Here is a 16,380-nt window from a genome sequence, read left to right on the forward strand (position 1 = left end):
GTCGTTTGCTTTCCTTGAGTATATGGTTGTGTTTGTGTATGAATCATCATTGTAAGTACAATCATTTCCTCTTTATTCATCCAATTGTGGTTTATTTGATCAATCATGGAATCTCCACGCCTCGCTACCCCCCGGAGATTGTGCCCGGGTACCGAAGGGCGTAAATGCGGTAAGTTCCGCTCGTTCCCTGAAATTGGTCCACATATTTTGTGCGCTCGGTGTCGGGGACGCGAATGCACCCGAGCCGAGCCCTGTGAAGTGTGTAATAATTGGTCGGAGGCGCAGTGGGGCTTGTACAAAGGTAGGAAGAAGCGAAGGCCTGCAAAGGAGTCGTCGGAAAGCTCTCCCGCGACTCCTTTGGTTACGGACACTTCGTCTTCTTTCCTGCCGCCCACTCAGCTCCCACGTTTGGCGCCTTCCCCTTCGGGGGGGGTTCTAGGTCCTTCTCCTCACCCGACCTGTCGAGTGTGGAGGAGGGCGCTAGATACCCCGATATCGAGTTGTACTCTGGGTCCTCTATCCGTTCGTCTTCATCGCACGAGCGGGTAGAGGATCCTGCTAATCACCCGACCTTTGCTTCCTCTCAGGTGCAGGTTGCCGCGAAGGACGAACCTCGGACAGGTGTGGGCATCGTTGGGTCTGCAGGGCGTGCCGAGTGTCCAGGGGCTGCTCTACCATCTCGCTGGCTCTGTGGCGGTCACGCATGCTACGGTAACGACCACCACCACGACCCTTTCAACTCCTGGCTATGCCTCACCTCCTCACCTGGTGTACACCCCGCACGCGGTCTCTGTCACACCAACTACATCGGTGCAGGGGCCAGTCGCCGTACCACAGGGGAGTGTGATGCCGCCGCCTGGGTTTGCCGTGCTGCCTCGACCGGACTTCGTGTGCCCGAAGAGCTCGCCCCTGGACCTCCCACCAGTACCTAGGATGTCTGGGCCGCTGGTCCGTCCACCTGGGCCGTCTGTACAGCCTGCCGTACCTGCCGTACCTGTCCAGCCGCTGTTCACGGACGTGATGTTGCCGACCACTGCTGCCGTTCCTGTACCTGCTCCTGCCATCTCCACTACTGTTCCTGTGATGCCTGCACCTGCTGACATTGTTCCTGTTCGTGGCGCCGCTGCTCCCGATGCCGATCTGTTCGGACAGGTGCGTCCGGGCCCTGTTGCCTCGGCAACAGCAGCCCCGGCTCCGCCCTGGATGACAGATCTGACATCGGTCCTGAGGAGGTTGACGAAGAAGAAGAAGAAGAGGAGGAAGGTGTCGTCGTCGTCTTCATCGTCTTCTTCGTCGTCGTCGTCGTCTGCCGCCTCTTCCCCTTCTTCTTCTAAGGCTCCCCCGCCTAAGAAGAAGAAGGTCGCCTCCCCCCCCCCCTAAGAAGTCTCCTTCGGGAGCTTCTAAGGGCCCGTCTCGCTCCGGTGAGACGGGGGGTTCTTCCGCTGGTCACCCTGCTCCTTCGGGGGCAGGACCCGTCTCTTCTTCCGCAAGGAAGAAGACTAACGGGGACCAAGGGAGTGCCGGCTAACACCGGCACTTCCTCGCCTGTTGTTAGTGGTTCGACCACGGCAGCAGGATCCGTCTCGGCCCCTCTCGTTCGCGAGAGGTACCGAGTGTACGGTCGCCTACCAGCGACCGTGCAGCTAGGAACCAGACCTCTGAGCCAGCTCAGCGTCAGGTTCACGGCACGGAGCGGAAGACTGGTGACAGCCGCTCACGCGACTCTCACCAGACCAGCTCTCGCTCTCGCGGGCGAGCAGCTGGCTACCCGGGTGGACGTGACGGTCCACGACCGCCACGGGCTGAGGCTGGGAAGAGGTCCCCCCATTCGCCGGCACCAGCCCACGGCTGGTACCAGCGACGTGACGCGCCGTGAGGATAGCACCGGTCTCACCGTGACAGTGGAGGCTCGCCGGTTGCCTGACCGTCACTCTCACAGAGAGCGATCGGGTATGGCGACCAGCAACCACTCTTCTGACACACGAGACCGGGGCCGCTGTTCTCGGTCCAGCCGTTCTCCACAGCGAGACGGCTCGACTAGGCCTGCAGCTCGATCGCCACCGCGGGTTGACGATCGCCTGCAGTCTTCCAAGCCCACTGGTTCTGCCAGCGAGCGAGGAGGGAGCGTTAGGTCTGCCTCTCCCATACCTTCAACCTCCTCGGGTTACACCGGGAGGGCGAGGTGTTGAGGAGTGATCGTGAGGGGTGCGCCCCTCAGGATCCCACCACGACGTCCTACGTACCAGGCACGGTTCTCGGACCAGCCAGGTCGTATGCACAAGTGACTGGAGGAGACCGAGAGGGTCTGTCGCTGTTCCCCCCCTCGAGGGGGGAGGGTCTCGGGAGATGCTCCTGTTCGAGGGACTGGATGGTCCTACTCCGCAGGATGCAGTCCACTCCGAGATTCAGAGGAACTTTGCCGAGGTAAATTGCGCTGATTCGTCAGCACAACGACCTCGCGGAAGGATCGCCGCTCCCACATCCGAGCCCACGTCCCGGCTCGAGTCGTTTCTGGGGGCCCGAAGAGGGAACCCAGACCGACGGTGGGTTTGCCGCGTTCTGATCTTGCCGACTCAGTGCTGGACCAGGTAGAATCTCTTGTCTCCGGGCAGACGGTTCTCTAAAGTCTGGCAGGTCGAGCAAGCTGCTTCCACCTCCTCTGCTGCGACAGCGGCGTTTTTACGTGCCATCTGAGGGACCCGATGCCGCCCAAAACAGGTGAACCGGAGTTAGCCAGGCTGACTCCGGGTGTGTCTCTGCAGCAGCTCCTGTCCGAGAACCTATGGTTCTCGCAGCAAGAGGCACTCGGCCTGGAATCCACTGCCATGGCAGCTTTCCAGGCCGTTCTCCTGGTTAGATCTGTGGTCCCTCACAGTATCTAAGGTCGCAGCCAACTCCGGGGGAATTTCTTCTCCCGAAGATGACTCGGCCTTTAGGAGACTTTGCCAGTCTGGGGGAAGAGCCATCTCCTTCCTTGCCCACCAGACGGTGAACCTGTGGGCCAACCTGGTTCTCCGACGTAGGGACGCTGTCCTTACTCGGGTTTCCAGGGCGGCTGGGCGTGAAGCGTATTGGGACTCCGCAATGGACCTTTACGGAGTTCCACGTCTCTCTTCCCAGGAGAGATGGTGGACGCTGCGGTGGACAGACGGCGCACTGACGACAGTGACCGTCTGGTTCACCAGGCAGTCTCGAAGGCTTCTGGTCAGCCTCGGACTGCGGCCAAGCCAAAGAGCTCGGCTAGCGCTTCCACGGTGGCTAAGACGGTAGTCGCGTCGAAGCCCCGGGGAAAGACTCTGTCTTCTTCGACTTCTACAAAGGGGAGCCGTAACCAGCCCTCCTTCTCCCGAGGAGGCTCTGGGAAGAAGTCCAAGAAAAGGGGGGAAACGCTAGGGACGGCGTTCCCCCTCACCTGCTGCCGGAAGTGGGGGGGTGCCTGGCCAGCCATTGGGCAACTTGGCAGCGCTTACGGCCCGGCCAGACCTGGATTTGTAGATGTCCTTCGGGAGGGATATCTATTACCCTTCGAATCTCGGCCACCCCTCACCTCCAACCCGGTCCAAACAGCAGTCGTACGTTCCAGGGTCACGAAGGACGTAGCATTGAGACAGGAGATCAAGACCATGCTGAGCAAGAGAGCTGTAGAAATCGTCACGGATCAGTCACCGGGCTTTTACAGTCGACTCTTCCTGGTGGAAAAGTCTACGGGAGGCTGGCGCCCGGTGATAGATCTCTCTCCTCTGAACCGGTTTGTTCGCCAGACCCGGTTCACGATGGAGACGGCACGTTCCGTGCTCGACTCCATCAGGGAGAACGATTTCATGCTTTCAGTGGACTTGAAGGATGCGTATTTCCAAATACCCATTCATCAGTCCTCCAGAAAGTACCTCCGCTTCATCCTCGACGGGACGGTGTACCAGTTCAGGGCACTTTGCTTCGGTCTCTCAACCGCCCCACAGGTGTTCACGCGAGTGTTCACTCTGGTGTCTGCTTGGGCCCATTCGCACAGGATACGTCTGATGAGGTATCTCGACGATTGGTTAGTCCTGGCGAGCTCCCGCTCGCAGTTGCTACAGGACAGGGATCGACTGCTCGAGTTCTGTCGCGATCTGGGATCGTTGTGAACTTCGAAAAGTCCGATCTCGAGCCCAAGCAGAGTATGAAGTACCTGGGTATGCTGATCGACACGGTAGCAGGGGGAGTCCTTCCCGCAGACTCCGCGGATCAGCAGATTCAGGGAGGCAGCCAACCAGTTCCTGTCTCGGCAGGAACAGGTAGCTCAGCGATGGCAAGTCTTGATCGGACAACCTGTCGTCACTCGAGAAGTTAGTCCCTCACGGGCGTCTTCACCTGCGGTCTCTTCAGTGGAGACTAAAGGAGAGTTGGTCACAGGCGACGGATCCCCCAAGCTTTCCAGTGTCACTGACACCGGAGGTGAGGCAGGACCTAGCCTGGTGGCTGGACGACAGGAACCTCTTAAGAGGAGTGCCTCTGCGCACTCCCCCCCCGGACATGCAGCTGTTCTCAGACGCATCGACCGAGGATGGGGCGCACACCTGGAGGAGTTGCTGACTTCAGGAGTGTGGGACAGAACGACAAGCACCTTCACATCAATGTACTGGAACTCAAGGCGCGTTTCTCGCTCTCCAAGAGTTCCAGGACCGCTTGATGGGACACTCAGTGGTGTTGATGTGCGACAACACCACGGTAGTGGCCTACGTCAACAAACAGGGGGGGGGCCTAGTGTCTCTCCGTTGTACCAGTTGACTCGGCAGGTGCACGAGTGGGACCCGAGGCACACTCAATAGAGCTGTCGGCAGCTACATTCCAGGGAAGAGGAATGTAGTAGCAGACACGCTCAGCCGTCGGATCAGGTGATAGGGACCGAGTGGTCTCTACACCAGGACGTGGCGGAAAAGGCTCTTCGACCTGTCGGGGAGACCATCGTGGATCTGTTTCGCCAACCCGGCACAACAGAAAGCTTCAGGTTTTCTTCTCAGCCGTGCCGGACCCATGGGCAGCTGCAGAGGACACTCCTCAACACCCGTGGGACAACCTCTTCGTCTATGCCTTTCCCCCGTTCAGCCTGATTCGCAAGGTGATCAGTCGAGCACTGGTCACCCCGAATCTCAGGATGATCCTGGTGGCTCCCAAATGGCCACAGGCCATTTGGTATCCGGACCTGCTGGCTCTTCTCGCAGGAGAACCGAGAGAGATTCCCCCTTGGCACAACCTTCTCGCCAGCCACACGTCGAGCGGTACCACCGAGCAGTCCAGTCCCTACGACTTCACGGCTGGCTGTTATCCACCATCTCTTGCGAACGAGAGGCTTTCTCGTAGCGCAGCAACAGAGATGGCTGGAAACGTCCGTCAGTCCTCTGCAGCTGTGTACCAGGGGAAGTGGGTGCCGTCTTCTGTGGTTGGTGTCGTAGACGGGGTCTATCTCCTCTAGAGCCACTCTTCAGCAGTAGCGGATTTCCTCGTGTTTCTTCGCCGAGAGAAGCTCCTCTCAGTCCCCACAGTCAATGGATACAGAGCCGCCCTGGCTCTCGTCCTGAAACTGAGGGGATTGGACATCTCGAACTCGTTCGAGATCTCCTTGCTTATGAGGAGCTTCGAAAGGTCTTGCCCACCCAGGGAACTCAGGCCCCCTGCGTGGGATGTGACTCCGTCCTTAGGAGTTTGACTCGAACGCCGTTCGAAGCCACTCCGAGAGTCGTCAGACAGGGATCTGACCCTCAAGACCCTCTTCTTGCTGGCCCTGGCATCGGCGAAGAGAGTAGGGGAACTTCATGGTCTTTCCTATGATGTACGACACTCCAGGGGATGGGGATCTGTGACGCTCGATTTCGTCCCGAACTTCGTTGCGAAGACTCAGAAAAACCGTCGGTCCCTGACGACAGGTTCGAGTCCTTCACGATTCCCTCTCTAATGGATTCACCGATAATGATGCGGATGAGATGCTGCTTTGTCCTGTGAGGGCGCTACGGCGCTATCTGAAGAAAACTCGACACCTCAGGCCTGAGTGTCGGACGCCTCTTCGTTAGCACCGGGGTAACCAAGAAAGAAGTATCCAAGAACACTCTTTCATTCTGGCTGCGTGAGGTCATCAGGAGGCGTATGAGGCTGATGGTAGTGACGACTCCGTACGTCCCGTCCGAGAGCTCACGAAGTCAGAAGTATTGGCCCCGTCGTTGGCGTTTTCGTAAAAGAACTTCTCCGTGGCGCAGGTCCTGAAGGCAGGGGTCTGGTCTAACCAGACTACCTTTACATCCTTCTACCTTCGGGATATTGCCCACAGGTCCTTGGATACCTTTTCCTTGGGACCCGTGGGTGGCTGATCAACAAGTTGTGTAGCTAACCCAGGACCCTCGCAGCTGAAACAGCATCGAGTCCTGGTGTGACTGTGTGGATGGATGTGTGAGTGAGTGAGTGACTGGCTCCCTCTTCCCATCTTTTCCTCCTCCTCTACCTGTGGGCAGAGGGCCACGGTCGTCACTACGCTGGATGAGGACGAGATGCAGGTGAGCTATGTGACAGAGCCCCATCCTATCCCTTTCACTAGGGATAGGAGCAGAATATCCACCACTTCCTCCTACAAGGGGGGGGAAGTGGATGCCTACAAGAGTCAAACCCATGACTTTATATTTGCTCCTGTACAGGAACAAGTTCTTACATTGCTGGTATGAAGAGATACGCTTGCCTCTCTCTTAGTACTCGGTCCAGAGGTCTGACCATTGATCCTGCGGTGCACACCCCGATCAATCGGACAGAGGCTTGGATCCCTCCCTCGCTCTTACGACCAGGGAGACTTCCAAGGTTGGGCGAACACCAGTCTGTTCACAAAAGACTCAGATTCCTCCCACCAAGAAGTGAGTCTTCCTATTGTAAAAGGACCGAAGGTTTTGTTATTGCCGTGTCGGAACAAATGACAATTTGTCCAAAATTGCATTTTTCCTAACATACAAACTGAGGTCCTTTACACATAGCCCCACCTCATGCCACCCCTCACTCTGCAGTTTTTGCTTGGGCCAAAAGCAAAAGTGAATTGTTTACCTCCCAGTCGCGTGCGCGCGCCTGTCGGACAAGCAGTTAACTACCGAACCCCTTGTTCGAAAGCTTACGACCTATCCAGCTGCCGCTAGTACCTTCCTATTGTAAAAGGACCTCAGGTTTGTATAGTTAGGAAAAATGCAATTTTGGACAAATTGTCATTTTCTCTATATGGATATTGAGTGGTATTGTTTCAGGTTGATACCAGTTAAAAGGTTGACACTACGTATATCACTTTTGTGATCAGTAAAAGCTTTACGTATTCCTCTTTAATAAAACTGTTTCCATTAAGATTATACTTTGCTCATTTGTATGAAAATGATTGTAAATACCTTTGCCATTTAATGTACTGCTAATTTTTACTGTTTGTAGCCCCTGTTGTTTATTATTTATTAATGAGACGGAAGTTAGTGTATGTCTTCAAATGTAGGTAGCTTAGTTTCATTTTTGGGTTTTCAGGCTGATTATGACTTCTCCCGAGGAGTTCAACTTGCTGTAGAGAATGGTAGAGCTTTGACCATGTGTCCAGGGACTGCTGCTTGGAGTAGTTTAAGTGGGTAGGTGGTGAAATTAAATGAATTGAAATACATAATGAAGTTGTTCTTTACAATGTTTAGGTTGTAATTATGCTTTATGATTATAGTATGTATTAGTTTAGAGATACATATATGCATTATGCTTTGTAAGACTTTGCAGTATTTATGCATTTCAAGAAACTGGATTATAAGGTAAGTTTTTGTTTGTTACATACAGTACACCTTATTTCAAAGTTTGTATCTTTAAAACAAATCTTTCTTAGAATTTTACCACAGTATGTTTTCTAGATTGATTTTTTTATAGTATGTTGGCTGTTATTTGGATATTTAATTGGCTTATGGCATTACACTGTTTTGTACATGAACTTTCCTGTCAGACATATACTTAGCTTACGTCTCTGATGTCACGACAGAATTCAAAACTCGCGGCTAACGCGACAGGTAGGTCAAGTGATCTACCTTACCCGCCGCTGGGAAGCGGGTGTAAGAACCAACATACCTTTCTTGCCAGATTTTTTCTGTCGTCGGTGTCGACCACACCTGTTGTCGGTACCTCTTGACAGTTGGATTCTTTTCTCGTTTTCGCCCTGGATTGTTTCTACGGACTTTTGGTGAAGTACCCGATCTTTTGGCCTGGCATTCGCGATTTGTGGACAGTTATTTGACTTTTCTTTGGATTTTTCTTGGATTCATGATGTCTGATGTTGATACTAAGAAAACTGCTATGTTTAGAGTTTGTTGTATGACTGAGTGTAAGGTGAGGCTACCAAAAGCTGCGGTAGACCCTCACACGGTATGTTTGAAGTGTAGAGGGAATGAATGCACCTTTAATAATCCTTGTAATGAATGTGAAAAGCTGAATGAGGATGAATGGAAGTCTTTGTCTTCCTACTTGAGGAAGCTTGAAAAGGATAAAGTTAGGAAAGCTTCTTCTAGGAGCAGTAGTAGATCTCGTATTAGCGAGTTGGATATAGATAATCCTATTTTAGAAGTAGCTCCTTTGTCAGTTTCAGCTCCTGCTCCCTGCACCGAAGCCGAAGATGCGCCTTCGGAAGTGGCCTCCATGAAAGCCACCATTCGCAGTATGGAGAGGAAAATCAAACAATTAGAAGGTAAGAGTGATTCCGATAGTGATTTGTGCAGTGAACCCAGTGCAGTGGAGGGTGCGTCTGATCGGCTCCCTAATGCTTCCAGGCCTAGACCTCTTCCAGACTCCCAGTCCCAGTGGAGGAGGAAAGTCGAAAGCCGCAGGAAGGTTAGGGAGCATCCCCACCGGTCAGGGCGTCCCCCTCGGTAGCTCCTGTTGATTCGTTCCCAGGCTACCTTGGATCGCTCCAAGAGAGAAATATTGCGCCAATGCTTCTCCGTCTTCGCCTTCACCTTCTCCTAAACGAGGATTGGGAGCTCTTCGGAAGCCTCGCGCCCCTTCGAAGAGAGCCTGGAACGCTCCCTGCGCCCGTCCATCCAGCCCTGAAGTTTTTTCGGAAGAGCCTGAGGTGGAAGCGAAGAAACGTAAGAGATCTCAGGAGTATCGTTCCCCGAGCAGAGATCGAGCCTCGTCACCTGTCAAGAGTTTGTGAATTCTCCTGCAAGGGGTGTTGGCTAACCTTCAGGCGCAGATTTCGGCTCTGGCTGGCTCTCTTTGCGTGTCGTCTCGTCGTAGGAAGGACGTCTCGCTTCCTGTAGAAGTCCAGGCTCCCCTCTCCTGACTCTCGCTATTCGACGGAAGCGGCCCGCTCACCTGTGCGTTCGGATTCTCGCAGGAGACTTTCTACTTCGGACAAGATCCCATCTGCGTCCAAGCACCATTCGCCTGACAGACAGGATGTCTTTGTTTCTCCTTCGGACAAGGAGCAGACGCTCTTCTCGAGACAGGATCGCTCCCCTTGATAGGCGCCAAGAGCCTAGTAGGCACTACTCGCCTCGTAGCCGCTCCTCGTCTCGCCTCCACTCTCCTGTTGACAAGCGCCCTAAATCGGACAGGCGCTCTTCGCTGGACAGGCGTCAAGAGCTTGTTAGGCGCGTTTCTCCTGGCAGGCGCTCTTCTCCTGACTTTCACTCTCCTCGAGTCAGGCGCCGAGATCCTAGCAGGCGCTTCTCCCCTTGTAGGCGTTCACCTAGTAGGCGCTCGTCGCCAGAGATCCTCTCGCCTCGGTTCAGGCGCCAAGAGCCTGGTAGCCGCTTCTCGTATGGCAGGCGCTGTTCGCTGGTAAGCCGCTCTCCTTTGGATAGGCGCCAAGAGCCTGATAGAAGTCTTCTCTCCCGAACAGCGCGCTCTGCTCCTGACAGCCGCCTTACTCCTGTTAGGCTCCAAGAATCTGGAAAACGCACTCCTCCAGACCAAGAAGGATGTTGCAAGTAGGCACGTTTCTGAAGCTTTGTCTCCAAGACGTATACGTCTTACTTCCTCTAGAGACTCTTTTAAGAATAGTCGCGCCTCTAAGGATCATGAGGGTTCTTCAGCTCAGGAAGAACAGGATCCCTCAGAAGAAGAAGGACCAAAAGACTCCTCTGTTTCCTCCTATAAGAGGTTGACAGATTTGCCCCTGCAAGAGTTCGGAGATATCCTTTCTCCTGTGGCTCCATCCTTCTCCTCTTTCGTTATTCTCCACTTCGAAGACGTAACGAAGGTTTCGTCTTGTGTAAGAATGAAAACTACTGTCCAATGAAGAAGGCGCTTAGAGGTTTTTGGGGAATGGCTCCTTTCTAAGGAAGAGAAAGGGAAGACTGTTTTTTGTTCTTTCCCTCCGTCCTAAACTGACTGGCAGGATTGGGATTCTGGTACGAATCGGCGAACCTTTAGGCCTCGCTCTCCCTTCGTCTGCGGACTCGGACTTCTCTTCATTGGTGGATTCTGCTCGTCGTTCTGCCCTCTTTTCCGCCCAAAGACTACGTGGGGGGATGAACGAACTTGACCACCTACTGAAGGAATGTTCCGAGTCCTGGAAGTTTTTCAACTTCCTTGATTGGTCTTTAGGAGTTCTGGCTAATAAGACCCAGACCCCTGATTCACTGATCTCCTGAAGATCTTAACTGCGTCCTCACTTGCATGGACAAAGCAGTGAGAGACGGATCGAGTGAAGTCTCCTCACTGTTTGGAGCTGGAGTTATTAAGAAGCGGTCTGTCTACTGTTCGTTTCTCACTAAGGCAGTTTCACATGCACAAAGGGCCTCGCTTATGTATGCTCAACTCTCTCCTCTTCTGTTCCCCAAGAAAATTGTTCAGATGTCTCGAGTGCCCTTTCAGCTAAGGCTCTCAGGACATGTTAGCCCAGGCGGCCAGGAAACCTCGCTCTGTCTTCCAACCCAAGGCCAAGAAAGAGACTCCTCTGAGGCAGGAGCCCTTTCGAGGAGGACCGCTGTCCAGAGGTTCTTCAACCAGAGGAACTAGACCTTTTAAGAGAGGTAAAACCTTCTCTAGGTCAGTCAGAGGGAAGAAATAGCGATCAAGGACTCCAGACATCAGTGGGTGCCAGACTACTGAAATTTGCCGACGTCCTGGGCCCACAAAGGGGCAGACAATTGGTCCCTATCGATTGTCAGCAAAGGATACCTCATTCCCTTTTCGTCAAGACCACCATTGACGACAACTCCGAGGGAGTTGGTGGCCAAGTACAAGGACCCCATCATGAATCAAGCCCTTTCTCTAGCAGTAGATCTCATGCTAGAGAAGGAGGCTATAGAACTAGTGAAAGATCCCCGCTCTGCGGGCTTTTACAACAGACTATTCCTAGTTCCAAAGAACTCAGGAGGATGGAGACCGGTTTTGGATGTAAGCGCCCTGAACGTCTTTGTGGAAAAGAGGAAGTTCGCCATGGAGACAACTTCCTCAGTGTTAGTGGCTCTTCGTCCAGGGGACTGGATGGTGTCTCTAGACCTTCAGGACGCTTACTTTCATGTGCCGATCCATCCTTCTTCACGGAAGTATCTACGATTCATGATGGGATGGAAACATCTTCCAATTCAAGGCCTTGTGCTTCGGCCTATCGACTGCACCCCAAGTTTTCACGGGGTTAATGAAAAACGTGGCGCAGTGGCTACATTTGGAGGGAGTGAGGGTGTCGCTTTATCTCGACGACTGGCTAATCAGAGCAGAGTCTCAAGAAAGATGTCTGGAGGCCCTTCAAAAGACCCTTACATTGGCAAGTTCTCTGGGACTTCTGGTGAACTTCCAGAAGTCTCAATTAATCCCCAGTCAAGAGCGGATCTATCTGGGGATTCGGATAGCTTCTCTGGCTTTTCGGGCTTTTCTGTCGCCAGAGAGGATAGCTCGTTGCTACGAGAAAATAACGACCTTCCTAGAGAAAGATGCATGCACAGCGAGGGAGTGGATGAGTCTGCTGGGGACACACTCCTCGTTGGAGCAATTCGTTTCTCTAGGAAGGTTGCATCTCAGGCCTCTACAGTTCTTCCTATACCAGAACTGGAGGCGTCTCTCCCTAGATCTGGAGTTCTCCTTCAAGATCTCAAGGGGAATCAAGAGAGACCTTCGGTGGTGGAACAACCCACTTCGTTTTTGGTGGAAGGAATGTCTCTTTACATGCCGAACCCCAACCATGTGTTGTTTTCCGACGCATCGGAAGCAGGTTGGGGAGCGACGCTCGGGACAAGAGAAGTGTCAGGCACCTGGAAGGGGGATCAGGTGTCCTGGCACATCAACAAGAAAGAGTTGATGGCAGTCTGGATGGCATTGAAAGCCTTCGAGCCCCACGTCCGAAATGCAGTAGTGCAGTTTTTTCAATTCGGAACAACACAACAGCCTTGGCGTACATCAAAAAACAGGGGGGGACGCACTCCTTCTCCCTGTACGAAACAGCAAGGGATCTTCTGCTGTGGTCTCAAACAAGGAAGATCAGTCTTCTCACCAGATTCGTATAGGGAGAAAGGAACGTCAGGGCCGATCTCCTGAGCAGGAAGAATCAGCTCCTGCCTTCCGAGTGGACCCTCCACTCAGAGGTATGCCAAGACCTGTGGAGAAGATGGGGCAGACCTCACATCGACCTCTTTGCAACAGCAAGGAATGCAAGAATCGAACTTTACTGCTCCCCCCGATCTCAGACCCAGGAGCGAGTATCGTGGATGCGTTTTCTCCTAGATTGGAACAGGTCTAGACGTCTACCCCGCCTTTCCCCCCTTCAAAAGTAACCTGGGACAAACCCTCAAGAAATTTGCTATCTCGGAGATGACAAGAATGACGCTAGTAGCTCCGTTCTGGCCCGCCCAAGATTGGTTCACAGAGGTACTGGAATGGTTGGTGGACATTCCAAGAGCACTTCCACAAAGACAAGATTTGCTCAAACAACCCCACTTCGACAGGTATCACAGAAACCTCCCCGCTCTCAATCTGACTGGCTTTCGACTGTCAAAAGTCTTGTCAGAGCGAAGGGGTTTTCGACAAAAGCTGCTAAGGCTATCGCCTCAGCTAGAAGACCTTCGACCCTTAAAGTCTACCAGTCGAAGTGGGACGTCTTTCGCCGGTGGTGCAGGAACCAGAAGTTTTCCTCTTCCAGTACCTCTGTGACTCAGATAGCAGATTTCCTAGTTGTTCCGATACGTAATACAAAACCATCGGTCCTTTAACAATAGGAAGTAGCTAGCGGCAGCTGGAACGGTCGTAAGCTTCGAACAAGGGGAGAACGGTAGTTAACTGCTTGTCCGACAGTCGCGCTGGGAGGTAAACAAACCACTTTGCTTTCGGTCCGCGGGTGTGAATTGGACGTGTTCGTCATCGCTCTCTGCCCGCTTCATCGTCGTATGCTTTGTTTATATTGTGTTTTCTACTAATGGTTTGTTTGACTTGAAAATGGAACTGTAAGTACACTGTTTTCATTTTCATTACTTAATTATGAACCAACATGGAGTTATCGCCGTAGATGCGGCGATTTCCTCTCTTTTCATGAATTGACCTTGAATTATGTCTCGGTTGCCGAGGGCGGGCGCGCTCGCGCCGAGTCATGTATTTTGGGCGAAAGTGTGTAATTGAAAAATGTAAGTACTTCTTTCATTATATTTTTGCCCTGTGCGTTCGTTACCGGAGTGTGTGATGCGCTCGGCACGAGCCTTTTAATTTTTGTATAATAGATTGCAATGAAAGTGGATTCGCAATTGCAATATTCTTTTCATTTTCATTTATTTATTTGCATGAAATTTAATTTGGATCAATTTTCGTTCTTACCCGGGAATTGATCCTTACATTTTTTTTTATGTGAAATGGAATCGCAAGTGCAGTACAGTAAGTCCTCGGGTTACGCTGGTCTCGACTTACGATGTTTGTGGTTACGAACGCGCCCCCATAAAATATATAAAAATATTTTGCGTCGTTCCGTCTTACGCGGTTAGCGTCGTAAGCAACGTAAACAAACGCGAACTAGTTCCAGGCGCACGGACGGAAGAATACGCTTTTGTGGGGGGAGAGGACGCGTCGCTTCGCTACGCTCAGTCCTCGCCCATACGCCATTTTTGGTTGTTTACACTGCTCTCTCTCCTCGTGTTGTATCGTTTTTGTAACTTTTTGCTCTTTGTTATGGCTCCCAAGCGCAAGGCGGACTCTTCTGATGGTAGTGCATCGAAGAAAAGAAAGGCCATCACCATGGAAATTAAAGTGGACATTATAAAGCGATCCGAGAAGGGAGAAACGCCAACAAACATTGGCCGCTCGCTGGCCTTAGCCGTTTCGACCGTGTGCACCATTATCAAAGATAAGAGCGCATCGTTGAACATGTGAAAGGATCTGCTCCTATGAAAGCGAACAGTGATAACTAAGCAGCGTAGTGGTCTAATAATTGAAATGGAAGGTTATTGGTGCTTTGGTTGGAAGACCAAAATCAACGGCGTATCCCAGTCAGCCTTATGGTGATTCAGGAGAAGGCGAAAAGATTGTTTGAAGCGTTGAAAAAAGAAAAGGGGGAGGGAAGTGAAAGTGAAGAGTTTGTGGCTAGTAGGGGTTGGTTTATGCGATTTAAGGCTCGGGCCAATACCATAACCTTAAATTGCAAGGTGAAGCTGCTAGTGGGGATGAGAAAGCAGCGAGTGAATTTCCTAAAGCGTTGTCTGAGATAATTAAGGAAGGGGGGTTATTCTGCTCAGCAAGTGTTTAACGTAGACGAGACAGGTTTGTTTTGGAAGCGTATGCCAACCGCACTTACATCGCCAAGGAGAGAAGTCAGCACCCGGTCATAAAAGTCCAGCAAGGAGAGGCTAACTTTACTTCTTGGGGGTAATGCTGCTGGCGACTTCAACTGAAGCCCTTGTTGGGTGTATCAGGCTGAAAATCCAAGGGCACTCAAGGGCATTTGGAAGGGTCAACTACCAGTAATTTGGAAGTCCAACAAGAAGCATGGGTGACACTTGCAGTGTTTTGAGGACTGGTTTCGTAAAACATTTTGTTCCAAGTGTGGAGCGGTATTGCGCCTCCAAGGGTATCCCCTTTAAGTGTTGCTAGTGCTGGACAATGCCCCTGGACACCCTGCCCAGCTGGGAGCTTCAACCCTAATGTCAAGGTGGTTTACCTTCCACCTAATACCACGGGCCCTTTTACAGCCTATGGACCAAGGAGTGATTGCTAACCCAGACTCACCTGCCCCAGTATCTCCAGCACCTTCTGTAGGTTCTGCCTCACCTAAAGACTCACCTGCCCAACATCTCCATAGTATGTTCTGCCTCACCTCAAGAATCACCTGCCTCAGCATCTCCAGTACTAGTATGTTCTGCCTCACCTCAGAATCATCTGCCTCAGCATCTCCAGCAACTTCTGGAGGTTCTTTTTCTCTTCACTAACCTCCCCCAGTCTCTCCAGCACCGCAGCTTCCTCCTCCAGTGTGCAAGCCAATCAAACTAATAAAGGTAAGGAATTGTTCTCGTCGTTGTTATTGATAGGTATTTACATTAAATCATGTGGTATTTTTTCATGTTTCCGACTTACGCTGAAATTCGTGTAACGATGCATCTTAAGAACGGATCAACGTCGTAACTCGAGGACCCCCTGTATTCGGTTTCATTTTCATATATATTTATGATAGCATCATATTATTGGATCAAGTTCCGTTCTTACCCGGGAATTGATCTTTTCCCCTTTAAGTTCTTATGAAGTGAATCGCAAGGGCAGTATTCTGTTTCATTTTCATATTACTTTTCACTGCTGTGCGGGGGTAGGGAAGCGAAGGTCTGCCAGGAAGTCGTCGGAAAGCTCTCCCCGCGACTCCCTTGGTATCCGATTCTTCGTCTTCCTTCCTGCCCCCCGCTCAGCTTCTTCGTTGTATTTTGTATTTGGGGTCTTCCTTGCGTTCGGGGTGGGGCATGTCTTCCCCCCGTGCGTGAGGGAACCCCTCTTACTAATCTATCTATGTTACCGCAGGTGCTACATCCGTGGGAGACGACCTTGGACAGGTATGGACCACCGCGGAGGCAGGGCGTGCCTAGCATCCACGGGCTGCTGCAGCGTCTAGCGAGGTCTGGGGCGGGTCTCCACTACTACCACGGCCGCTTATGCTGCTCCCCCCCCCTCCTGGTCTACACTCCCCATCTGTGTCGATGACCCGCCGTCTGCCGCTACTAGGGCCGCCGCCGTACCGAGGTGGGGTTGCCGCCGCCGCCTGTTTTCTTCATGTTGCCTGCCCCAGACTTCCGCTGTTCCAGCAGCTCGCCCCTGGACCGGCCGCCAGGAACCAGGTTCCGCTGGCTGCCGATGATTCTACGAGGCGATCGCTGGACCTGCCGTACCTGCCGCTGATGTGATTCCCGCTTTGTTGGCTTGGCTGTCCCTTTCTGGGTCTACCGCTGCCGCTGTTCCTGC

The 16,380-nt window shown here is 52.4% G+C and overlaps 1 protein-coding gene across 6 annotated transcripts in view; it reads left to right on the forward strand.

Moving 5' to 3' along the window:
* Positions 1-16,380, forward strand: part of LOC135219888 (uncharacterized) — a 327,822-nt gene that overhangs the window by 278,238 nt on the left and 33,204 nt on the right. For all 6 annotated transcript variants that reach the window (XM_064257040.1, XM_064257041.1, XM_064257039.1 and 3 more), the window contains one exon: positions 7,513-7,610. In XM_064257040.1, coding sequence (XP_064113110.1) covers positions 7,513-7,610 — 98 coding nt within the window. The remainder of the gene's footprint in view (positions 1-7,512; positions 7,611-16,380) is intronic.

This window comes from Macrobrachium nipponense, chromosome 1 (assembly GCF_015104395.2).
Source record: "Macrobrachium nipponense isolate FS-2020 chromosome 1, ASM1510439v2, whole genome shotgun sequence".
NCBI lineage: Eukaryota > Metazoa > Arthropoda > Malacostraca > Decapoda > Palaemonidae > Macrobrachium > Macrobrachium nipponense.